Here is a 12,597-nt window from a genome sequence, read left to right on the forward strand (position 1 = left end):
AATAAAGTTATTTGTGCAAATTAAGTTATATGTGGTCCTAAATGATATTCCATAATTTTGCTTGGGTCTGAAATATTATACCTTTTGGAAGAGAGATCTGTCATATGCAAAATCTCCAAAGTCTTTGGATATAGAGTCACAACTTGATGAACACATTATCTATAAGATCTAGTCAAAAGTGCACCTTGTACCATACATCTATGGCAGTACCAGAATCAGGTGCTGTTGTGTGTATGGGCAAATTTTCTACATATGATATTTGAAATAATTGTTCTTAAGGAGTGACCAAGTACATACCTTGGATGCATGCCCAAGGATTTGCAGCATGACATGATGGATGTTCCTAGCAGCTGAACAGAATTGGTTACTTGACTGCTATCTAGTAAGCGAACAGACAAGTGATAGTTCTTAAACCGAATTATGTGAAGGACAAGGATAAAGCATTTGCTCAGAATCAGCTCTGTGAGTTTAGACAATAAAACAAGACCACCTTTGTGTCATACAATTTACTCAACTTTCAACAAGAATCTGGAATTTCACTCGCCTCTTAATGCTGCCCATTCTATCATAACCTATACCAATCTTACCATGCATCAACTTCATGGCCAAATCTGCATTGCCTGCCTTTCTCAAGGCATTGATTAGAACAGTTCGAATTCTTCCAGGTATTTCTCTACCCTTATCAACAATACCATCAGCCAACTTGCAGGCTTCCTTGATACGGCCTGCTTTGCACAGCACATGGATCATATCTTCAAAAGCTGTCTCAGGAATAACACCCATTGGTGCTAGATCATCCAAAATCTCGCAGGCCTTAGTCACCTTGCCTGATAGACAAAGCCCAATTGAGAGAGCCCTAAAAGAGGCTGCAGTTGGTGTGATACCTTTATCAATCATCATATCCCAAAGCTTCATTGCCTCTTCATATTTATGCTCCCTGAACAGTCCTCTTTTGAGTATTGTATATGTATAAACTGTCTGATCACATCCTTCATCCTCCATCTATTGAAGAGTGTTAACGCTTCATTGACCCTCCCACACTTTGCAAGGGCATCAATAAGGGCATTCTAACAATATGAATCCTGTGGGCAACCTTTCTCAACCATCTCTTCAAAAAGTTTCTGAGCTGCATCCATTCTACCAGCCTCACCCAACCCATCAATTAGACTAGAATAAAACATGGCATTAATTGCCAGTTCATTAGCTCTACAAAACCTGAGATACTCCATGGCCTCATCTAATCTTCCACTCTTACACAATCCATTAACGATGGCCCCATATGAAACCTCATCTGGTTCAAACCCATCAGTTTTCATCCCCTCAAATAGCTTTAATGCATCTTCCATCCTTCCACATCTTGCAAATGCATCTATCACAATTGTATAAATCACCACATTTGCTTTAAACCAAATCCGAATCATATTCTGAAAAACAGCATATCCTTCAAGACATTTCCCGTCTTTACAAAGACCTCCAATAATCAAACTATACGCATGAGGCGGAACTTCACAGCTCTTCTCCAACATTTCATGATACAAACCCAAACAAGAATCAAAATTCCCCTCCGAATAGCATGCCTGCATCAATGTCATATAAGTAACCTTATCTGGCTCCAAATTTATTGTCTCCATAGCTTGTAATTTTTCCATTGCTTTCTGGGTTTTTCCTGCCTTACAATATCCTTTAATCATGGTATTATAATTGACAACATCTGGCCTAATTTTACTGTTCTCCATAACCTTGAAAACCTGCTCCGTAGATTCAATAAACATAGAATTTACCAATCCATTAAGTAAAAAGTTAAACGCATATAAACTAGGTTCAATCTCATTCTCTTTCATTCTTCGCCATACCCATAATAACTCCTCTACCATCCCAAGTCCCCCACAGTTCTTAATCAAAGAATTTGCTGATGACATTGTCATTACAGACCCCATTTCTTTAAGTTGACCAAATAAGAATCTTACTTTTACCAAATCATTTGCTAAAGCTAAAACATTTATCATAGAAACATAACATTCCAGCTTATGGGTATATTTCTTTTGCTTAGCAGCCCATGTTAAGAACCTCAAAGCAACATCAGGTTTGTTTTGAACCTCAACAGAAGCTAAAACAAAAGCAACAAAATTTGGAGACAACTGGATCAAGAACTTGTGGCAAAACGAGTATAAATTTAATTCCATGTTAGAAGAACCATCTAAAAGATTGACAATTTTGCTTACCCAAGGAGATGGCTGCAAGTCTCGAGGAAATATTGAGGCTAAACCAGAGACTTTAAAAAAGGGCTCTATCCACTCGGGAGGAGGAAGATAACTCGGAGTGAATATGAACCTGGAGGAGGAAATGGAGATTGGGTTGGATAACAGTTTAGGAGGGTTTGGCGGTGACTCAACATTTCTGTGGGGACTAGATAAAAGTGGAGATTGCAGACGGGATAGAGAGCCGGGATAAAGAGGCTTCAACAGGGTTCTTCTCATAAGGGTTTTTGGGTGCTAACCGGCGAGAAATGAGAATCGTGCCTGATGAAATAAAATCACTCTTTCGCTCTTGTATTTGGATAACTTTTACTTTTCCGAAATGTAGACACAAGGTCTAACGGTCAGGACACTGGACTTTGAATCCAGTAACCTGAGTTCAAATCTCAGTGGGAGGAGCAAGACTTATATCCCTCTTCTCCTAATTAAAAAATATAATGATAAAATTTTACTCATTAAATATGATCTATTACTTTAAATAGAGTAATAAATTTGAATCTTATCTTATAATATATATTTTGTTAAAAATCTGAATATGTTCCTAAACTATCTCAAAAAAATTTTAAAACAAAACTCTTATCTCTTTATTATACTCAAATAAATTCTTATTTTATGATTTTACTCAAATAAACTTATATTGACCAAAAGGTATGACATAGCCTTAACAATCCTTAAACTTATGGTCAATTAACATCCTTCACAATTGTGACAAATGATATGATTTTTGTAACATGACAAACTTGACTGATTGGAATAATTATATCTGAAGAAAGAATTTTTTTCATTTAAATAATTTATCTTGTAAAAAAGTCACATTAATATTCACGTGTATAAAAGATGTTAATTGATCCTGAGTTTAATAGTCATTAGGGCACATGATAAATATGACATCTTTCCGTCAATAAAAAAGTTTATAAGTCATAGGACATAGGCGCATATGAGATTTTTGTAATATTTTAGCTTATATTTTTATAAGGTTATTCTTCTAAGCTCTATGGGCTTTTGGGTATCGGGTGCTAATTACCTGGTGAGGCAATTAGGCCCTAGAAGTAGTGGACTGGGCAATCCTGAAACTGCCTCCAAATGATGATCCCCAACAACCATAGGCTGAGATGTAATGAGCGTATATACAATGTTTGCTGTTATCCACACACAATGAAGATAGCTGTAAATTGAGCAATCTATGGGTGGATCTCTTATGGCCTAATTAACTAGAGTTGATTATTTAACAAAGGTGGTTTTTTTTTTTCAAAGGCATTTTTACAAGGCTTTTGTTAATGAGGATAATCCAAAAATCCCTTCCAATCACCTAAAAGGATATTTTGACCCTTTTTGTTTTAAAATAATGCTTTTAACCCTTTGATTATTACCATGATTAGTTAACGGTTAAAAAAAATATAACTCAATATTACATAAATATTTTATACACAAATACCCTCTCTGAAAAAAACTACTAATCTCTTCTCTCCCAAAAACCTTAATAAAAGAAAACTAAAAGAATTTTGATATATTTTCTTCAAGTTTTCATCTTTTGTATTTTGATCCATTTGAAGAATCTTGTAATAATCAACATTTATTCTTCAAATTCCCTTCTTCTTCAGTTGCTTGAACATATTTCTCTTCTCTCATTGGATTTCTTTTTCTTTTTTCTCACAACTTTAGCTTTTCTAACTAAAGGAATTTTGATTTGAAAGGAAAAAAGAAATACAAAGAAATTGTTGATGTTTCTTGGTCACTGTCATTTGAAGAAGAGAAGATTCACCAACATTGATCCCATGTAGGTTGCATCTGCCAGGGTCTTTCATTTCCTTTCCTCTTTTATGTTTTTTTTTTTTTGGGTTCAAAATCCTATTTTTAACAATGTGTTGATTTGTATTTTTTCTATGATTTTGTCATTCAACAACAGGTCTGGTTCAAAATCCTATTTTCATCCATTTTCAAGTTTCCAGAGCCTTCAAATAAAAATTCTTTAGTTTTTCTTTTTTTTTTATCGAGGTTTTTGAAGGAGAATAAGTAGATTTTTTATCTCAAAGAGAATATGCTCAAATTGAAAAAATAATATAAAAGGTGGTTGTGCCTTAAAATATTTATGTGGTATTGAGTTTTAATTTTTTTAACTTTAGACTAATACGGTTAAGAGTCAAAAAGTTAAAGGCATCATTTATAGCAAGAAAGACCAAAATGTCCTTTGAAGAGTGATTGAAAGAAGGTTTTGGATTGAGAAAATTGTGAGAAAAGGACCTCGTAATAAGGTGATTTCAGAAATAATCACCCATATAAAATTATTTGTTTCTATCCAAAAACAAACATGAGTAGATCAAAGTGCCCTTAAAAATATCGTTTCAAATAAATGCTCAATTGTTTGAGCTATCTGCCTCCCACCAGAGAGAAAATGAAAAACATTAAAAATAAATGCGCGCAGCTGTTTGGGCTCGGTCATCTTTCTCTATCTCAACTCTAGCAAGTCTCTGTTGAGCACCATCATCGTCATCTCTCTCAGATCTCTGAACTGTATGAGCTCTATCAACTCTCTGTTGAGCACCATCGTCATCGAGTTGTGGTCTATCTCTCAGCATCTAGCCACATTGTCGTAGATTAACACACCCTATAACAGAGATGACATCAAAGTACCTATTATTGGGTTTATTTCTGTAACACACTTAAATTTTTGAAACATTTGGTGTAAATGATAAGATGGATTAGAAATATTACCCAAAGTTGTTACACGCCATGCATCTATAACATGAGTTAGAGTTATTTTAGCGTGTCACGGCTATTCCTGGCGTGTTGTGGGTTAACTAGTTATTTGGGTTGTTAGTGTGTCACGGATGTTCCTGGGGTGTCGTGGGTTAACTGAATTTATGGGTTTTTGGCGTGTCACAACTGTTCTTGGCGTGTCGTGGGTTAACTGGTTTTTTGGGTTTTTAGCGTGTCACGGATGTTGGTGTAACCAGTCAGTAATTACAGTGATTGACGTATCACGACAGTGATGCATGGCTTGTAACGATACTAATGCATGGCGTGTCACGACATTTGACTTGATATGCATGGTGTGTTACAACATTTTAGGTTATATGCATGGCGTGTAACAACACGACTGACAAATTTTTAATCATGGCATGTATTGTGTAAAATGATTGACAATATTTTTTTTTTTCAAAATTTCAGTGGGGTTCCAATTGTGCGAATTGTGATAAAACACGATGGTCAGTGGGTGGATGGCATTTACAAGGGTGGTGAGTCACAAATGCCGAGGGTTAGGAGTGATTTGTCGTTTGTGGGCTTGATGAAGCTGGTTGAAGATGTTATTGGGGTAAACTCAGAAATTGACGAGATTGAGTTACATGTATTGATCAGTACACCTAGAGACCTATCACGGCCAATTATCAAGGACACGATGAGGATGTTGCATTAATTTTGCTACAACAAAGGAATGTTCCGGCTGTGTATGTCAGCATTAAGGGATGCCAAACAAATGTTATGTCACATGGATAAGTTGGACAACATGGTAATTAGCTCAATCAAAATGAGATTTACAATGCTTCACATATGCCACAGCATTCGGTCCATAACCCACAATAATGGCAATTGAGGTATGCACAAGAGTTTGTGCAGCCCGATAGACAAACGACATTCACAAAACAGTTGGCTGCACAATTCCGACTAGGATGTGCATCAAACCAATTTCTTGCTTCTCTTGAACAAATGCAACGATCAGATGAAACTGTAGAGTGTGTAATGCCATTGTCAAATGAGAATACGACAGTTGAGGACAACAATGTGAGGTTGGAGGGTGACACTGCGACGCTGGAGTATAATACTGCATTTGATGAGGGAAATGAAGATTTGTTCGCTGCCGGTGAAGATAGATTTGATCACACTTCAGATGATAGGCTTGAACAATCGCAAAATGACAGTTCAAACGATGACCGCCTTTATGACAGTGACATTCCAATTTGCAATAATGTTGAAGGCGAAACGAAATCTGTTGGAGGTGTTGATGTAGAAGATGTTCAGTGTGATGACCCCATATACAATAACCCCATCGCTGGTGAGAACGGGATTCGTTGCCTTGATACATTGCTTGATGACAGTGATTAGGAAAGGGAAAATGCAGGGATATCTCATACGTGGGTAATTACAGGTGCAGAAAAGTTCTCCTTCCAAACAATTACCACTGAGGAGTCGACATGTGCCGAAGATCGCTTAAATAAAGGAATAATGTTTTCGTCGAAGGCCGAGTTGAAACGAGCTTTAAACATGTTGGTTATAAAAAAGAAGTTTGCGATAAGAGTAAAAAGGTCATGTAAAGCTCGTTATAAGGTTGGTTGCAAGGACAAGGCATGCAAGTTCAGTGTTCGTGCAACGAAGTTACCTGATAGAGGAGAATATTAGAAAATTCGGACATTCTACAAAGTACACACCTGTACCGTTGATGGTTTGCAAAGGCGGTTTCCAACTACGAGTGCGAAGATGATTGGTGAACTTATGTCACACAAGATTTGAGCTAATGGAGTAGCATTGAGACCTAAGGACATAATTTGTGAGATGAGGGTTCAGTGGGGATTGGAATACTTGTATGGTAAGGCTTGGCAAGCTAAAGAGTATGCGGACAAGCTTGTTTTCGATCCACCGAAAGAGTCATTTCAACTACTACCATCGTATTTTTATATGTTGGAACAAGAAAATCCTAACACAGTGACTGTAGTGGTTACTGATGAAGAAGAGAGATTTAAATATTGTTTCTGATCATACGGAGCTTGTATTCGGGGGTTTAGGGATGTAATGCGTCCTACGGTTGCAATTGATGCGACACATCTGAAAGGCAAGTTCAAGGGTGTTCTGTTTGTTACTGTATGCAAAGATGCGAACAAGTGCGTATATCTAGTTGCATTTGGCATCGACCATGTTGAAGATGAAGACTCGTGGACGTGGTTTCTTAGCAAGCTGCGTGATGTGGTTGGTTGTCCTGAAAACACTATGTTCATTTCTGATCAGCATCTCAGCATTAAGAAAGCAATCCAAAATGCATATCCAGAAGCGCATCATGGTTTATGCGGTTACCACTTGAAAAAAAACTTTAAAAACAAGTTCAAGCGCGACGATGTTTGTATGTTTTTCACCTTTGCTCGAGATTACTATAAGGTGGCCGATTTCAATAGACATATGAACTAGATACAGTAGATTCACCTGGAAGCCCACGCGGACCTTATGAGAATAGGGCCTGAGAAATGGGCACGTGCATGTTCACCGGCAAGGCGATACCAAATGATGACATCCAGCATTGCGAAATGTGTTAACTCATGCTTAAAGCATGCAAGACAAACGTCGATCACTGTTTTGATCAAGTTCATTAGAGACATGTTCCAGCGTTGGTTCCATGAACGGTACGAAGAGGCCATCAAGGTGACCACGTCCCTCAGCCTTTGGGTTGCCAGGAAGTTGAGTAAAAGGTTCAATGATGCACATCGTTTTCTAGTTAAGCCTATCAATCGAGTGGAGTTCGAAGTTAAAGACGAGAAAATGGATGAACTTGTAAACCTATCTAAGAAGACGTGTTCATGTTGTGAGTTCCAAACAGATTTACTGCCATGCAGCCATGCCATTGCAGCAATAAGGTCAGAATATCTTTATTTCTTATTTGAACCGTAATTGACATAACATTTACATTGTGTTTGAAGATTGAGTTTTTAGTGTTTTTCAGTAAATGCAATCGTGAAGCCATTGAATTCTGCACTGACTACTACAAGACAACCGTTTTCATGGAGGGTTATTCAAGATCCATTCAGCTGGTAGGGCATCCTAGTGAGTGGGACATCCCCCCTCATGTGAAACAAATTGTCATCTTGCCCCCACCTTGGCGAGGCTAAGCAGGAAGACCTAAGAGGAGAATGATTCCATCAGTTGGTGAAGGCAGTCGAGCACGGAGATGTTCGCAATGCAAGAGGTACGGGCATAACAGACAGAACTGCCCATCCCCATTTGCAGTTCCATCCACAAATCCAGCACCATCTCTAAGTCAATCGATGACTCCACGACTGCACCAACCCAAAGCATGTTCAAGTTGCAGACAAATCGGTCACACACGCAATAACTGTCTAATACGAAGGACAATATCTAAAAATGTAGGGTGTGTTATGAATGAAGACAGCCTGACCGCCTAACTAAATGTGTTTGAAAATTATAGTTGAATTCGTTTTGCTTTACGGATTTGTTTGCTCAGTCATTCTATGAGGCACTTTTAGTTATGGACTTTGTTGCCAAACATTTCAAGCAGATAAGCCTGTCAAGGCCTCTGTCTGATCAAGATCGTGTTAAAGTACATTCTTACATTGTTTGTAAAAATGTTTCCGATTACAATCTCCATCAGACAAGAGCCATGTATTTACTTATCTGCCTGAAATGTTTGGCAACAAAGTTCGTAACTAAAAGTGCCTCATAGAATGACCGAGCAGACAAAATGTCAAGATCCTCATACTGTATGCGTTGGATCTGCAAAACATGGCACAGATGCAGCAGTGAGTTAAGCCATAATGTGCAACAAGGTATACAGAAGAAATAAATAAGGAATAAATATGAGACACGCCATGCATAACAAGTAAAATATTATGACACGTCGTGCATATCAAATAAAATATTGTGACACGCCATGCATAACAAGAAAAATGAAATGACACGCCATGCATAACAAGTAAAATGTTATGACACGCCATGCATAACAAGTAAATTGTGCTGACACGCCATGCATAACAAGTTAAACATTGTGACACGCCATGCATAACAATTAAATTGTTTTGACTCGCCATGCATAACAAGTAAAATGTTATGACACACCATGCAGAACAACTAAATTGTGCCGACACGCCGTGCATAACAAGTTAAACGTTGTGACACGCCATGCATAATAATTAAATTGTTCTGACCCGCCATGCATAGCAAGTAAAATGTTGTGACACACCATGCATAACCCGCCATGCATAACAAGTTCTAGTGTGTAAATTTAAACGTACTATTTTATAATGGCAGGATAGAATTTTGGCCTGGAAACAATTGGAAAAATAAGGGAGGATGGATACAGAACAATTTCATGCTGGAAGCAATTAGATGGATGGAAAAATCTATATATTCAATGTTAATCAATGTAATGTTGGGCTGGTGCAGCTGGCTTGCCTGGAAGAGAAAAATGACGAACCTGAAAATTAATTAATGCCAACCTGGGTTGAGTGCAGAGACCACCGGAGTGACTGGGGGATAATTACAAGTTGCCAATTTTGATCAATGGGAATTATATATGTTGCCGTCAGAATCGAATTCGCCTAAAGTGATCCTGGAGCCTCTGTTTATGGTTTTTACAATATATAATAAGTGTTTAAAATGAAAATTGGCCTTAGCATATTCCCATTTAGTTGTTTAGGGTTTAAGAATTAATTTAGTTGAAGTTAAAACGGTTTTTTTTAAAACTTTAGTGGAATTCGAAACGGTTACCATGGCGTGTCAGCTGTTGAAGCAATAGCGTGTCACAGTCTTCTCACATATTCTAACCGTGGCGTGTTATAAATTCTTAACCCTGTTGTTTCACAATCGTGACCCGATGAGTGCAAGCAGATTTATGGCGTTACACGGTAAACTTGATACAGTATCGTGGGGTCACACGCGACGGCCCAATTCTTATGACACGTCGACTGGAAGTAGATTAATGGCATCACACGCTGAGTATCTGAAGATTTATGGCGTGACACGGCATGGCCCAATTGTTCTGACACGCTGAGTGGAAGCAGATTTATCAGCTAACATGTCGAGTGTTAGTGGATTTACGGCGTCACACGCTGACTTGTTGCAAATTTTTAGGGTGACACGTTGAGTGTAAGCAGATGTATGTGGGGATACGCTGAGTGGTATCATGTTTATGAAGTCACACGCTGACTTCTTGCGACTGTGTATCAAATTTAATATATTGTATATAGAAAAGGAAAAAAAATTCTTGGTATCAAATTAATTGTGTACAGGCAAAAAAATTAATTGTGTATAAAATAATTGTACAAAGTATATTGTGTATACAGAAAGAATTATATCTGTTTATAATGAATTGTATACAATAAATTGTGTATACAAAAAATGTGTATAAAATGAATTGTATACAAAAATTTCTGTATACCAAAAAAATTGTACAAACAAGGGCCTATATGTTCAAGGTTCGCTCTCACAACTGTTGGAAAATATTTTCACAGCATATTACCGATGCATTTTTGCAATCATATTCTGCTTAATTTCGATCTTTTCTGATTGCAAAATATGCTCCATGTACCCTATCATGAACATACCGCAGCTGACACTATCATTCTACCGATACACTTTAGCTTTTGGTAAATGAATATCCAATGGCATCGGTGTCAAATCCCGTCTTTTTCGATATATGTTGTTGAAATAACTGGTTTGGTGGCATATGAATGGCATCATTGTCGTCAAGGGTGTCATCTGACCCGTACGAACTCTATTATCCTTAGCATCCAAAGTTCTTACTGAGTCCACCACCTTGATCGTCCACCTCACCAAGTCGATCTTTACAACCACCCAATGCCCACCAACATTGCAAGGCGCGAGGATGAAATCCACATCTTTCCACTTTTTGACGTACGTTGGCCTTTCACCCTCCACATAGCCCTGCAACTCATCTGGAATTTGTATTGTGGCTCAGGCATCTTCTGTTGGAAATTCGGTGTGTAACATACGGACGGTGTCCTGTGAAACATGTAAACATTAACTTACACTTCATGCAATCAAAAACTTAGTATTTATAGAATTGAACAATTTTCAATTAAACTTACAACGAATATCGTGTCAACCACACATGCATAGGTAATGTACAGCTTCGACTTCGGCCCTGTCATTCGCTTGTAGAGTAGGCTAAGGCATGCGTCGATATGTTCACTTGTCATTTCCTCATTGGGATCCTCTAAGGTTATGAAAAAGTCAGCCCCTTGATCCTCTAAGATACCGCCGTTACGCCTGCATATGTAACATAATGAATTTCATAAGTCTTGGTGGATAACTGTTTCATTAAAAAACAATATTTGCAATTTTATTTATGAGTTTACCTCGCGAACTTTTCTTTATTGAAAGCTTTGTAGTTTTCTACGATTTTATCCCTCACATCTTGACGGGTCACTAAGGGGTCGACGAATGGGTTTGTCATGTATTTGCTCGCTATTTTCAGCTATGCCCACTCAGTTGGGTCTGAAATTTTTGCTGCACCATGATGGACAGTAGATGACTCTGGTGACGACGACCGTATCTCAACTGCATCAGAAGTGCTCCCACGATAAAGAATGATAGCTCTTGTTGCTGCGTCGACGAATGTATTGGCCGGAGGAAGATGCTCTATTTCAGCATCATCTGATCTACTGACACAGCTTCTTCGACGACATCATCGACATGAGTTACATGCTCTCCGTCAGCACCAAGAACGTCATCGTCAATATCAACACCAGGTTCATGATGCTGTCCATCATCAGCATCATCGTGCTTCAGACCAGCACCGTGAAATGGATTGTTCTACAAAATTGGAAAAACCGTTAGTTAGCTCATAAAATATCACAAACCATAAATAGTAAAATGTTGTGACACGCAGTGCATACCAAGTAAAATGTTGTCACACGACATGCAAAACAAGTAAAATGTCATGACACGCCATGCATAACAAGATAAACTTGGTGACACACCAAGGATAACGAGGAAAATATTGTGACACGCCATGCAAAACAATTAAAATGTTCTGACACGCCATGCATAACAAGATAAACTTGGTGACACGCCAAGGATAACAAGCAAAATGCTCTGGCACGCCATGTATATCAAATCAAACGTTGTGACACGCCATGAATAACAAGTAAAATATTGTGACACTCTAAAGCTGACATAGCAATAACTAACTATAATACAAATATCCTAACCCGCTAATGACCAAAAACCAGTTAAACCACTACCACTTAACCCCAAAAACCATCAAACCATCAAGAAAACATAGTCTAAACAGTTGCTAAACGTAAACCATTAAAATACAAGTTAAGATAGAATAACGTACTTGTGATTTAAGGCCGTCAAGAATATGACCAACGATACGGTCCTCAAGCGTCTACATTGCTACACTCAATGACTGAATTGAAGCCTTTAGCTCCAACATCTCTTTTTCATGCTTGCGCATGATCCGTCGAAGTTGGCTAGTTGTGACTGCTCCATCATCGACTGTTCTCGACTGGGTCAACTACAATAACATATATAATTGTGTTATTCAATAATCATATATGAAATTGTTGAACATTAACCGTTACAACTTTAATATCCT

General features: G+C 37.9%; 1 protein-coding gene across 1 annotated transcript; it reads right to left on the reverse strand.

The window, feature by feature from the left end:
* Positions 1-443: 443 nt before the first annotated feature.
* LOC108660432 (Pentatricopeptide repeat (PPR-like) superfamily protein) lies at positions 444-2,681 on the reverse strand. Its single transcript, XM_018116554.2, is given in 2 exon segments — positions 444-1,004; positions 1,007-2,681. Coding segments are annotated over 2 exon segments (1,965 nt in total). The 5' UTR covers positions 2,478-2,681; the 3' UTR covers positions 444-510.
* Positions 2,682-12,597: the final 9,916 nt, after the last annotated feature.

The sequence above is a fragment of the Theobroma cacao genome, chromosome 2, assembly GCF_053813885.1.
Source record: "Theobroma cacao isolate CCN51 chromosome 2, ASM5381388v1, whole genome shotgun sequence".
NCBI classification, from domain to species: Eukaryota; Viridiplantae; Streptophyta; class Magnoliopsida; order Malvales; family Malvaceae; genus Theobroma; species Theobroma cacao.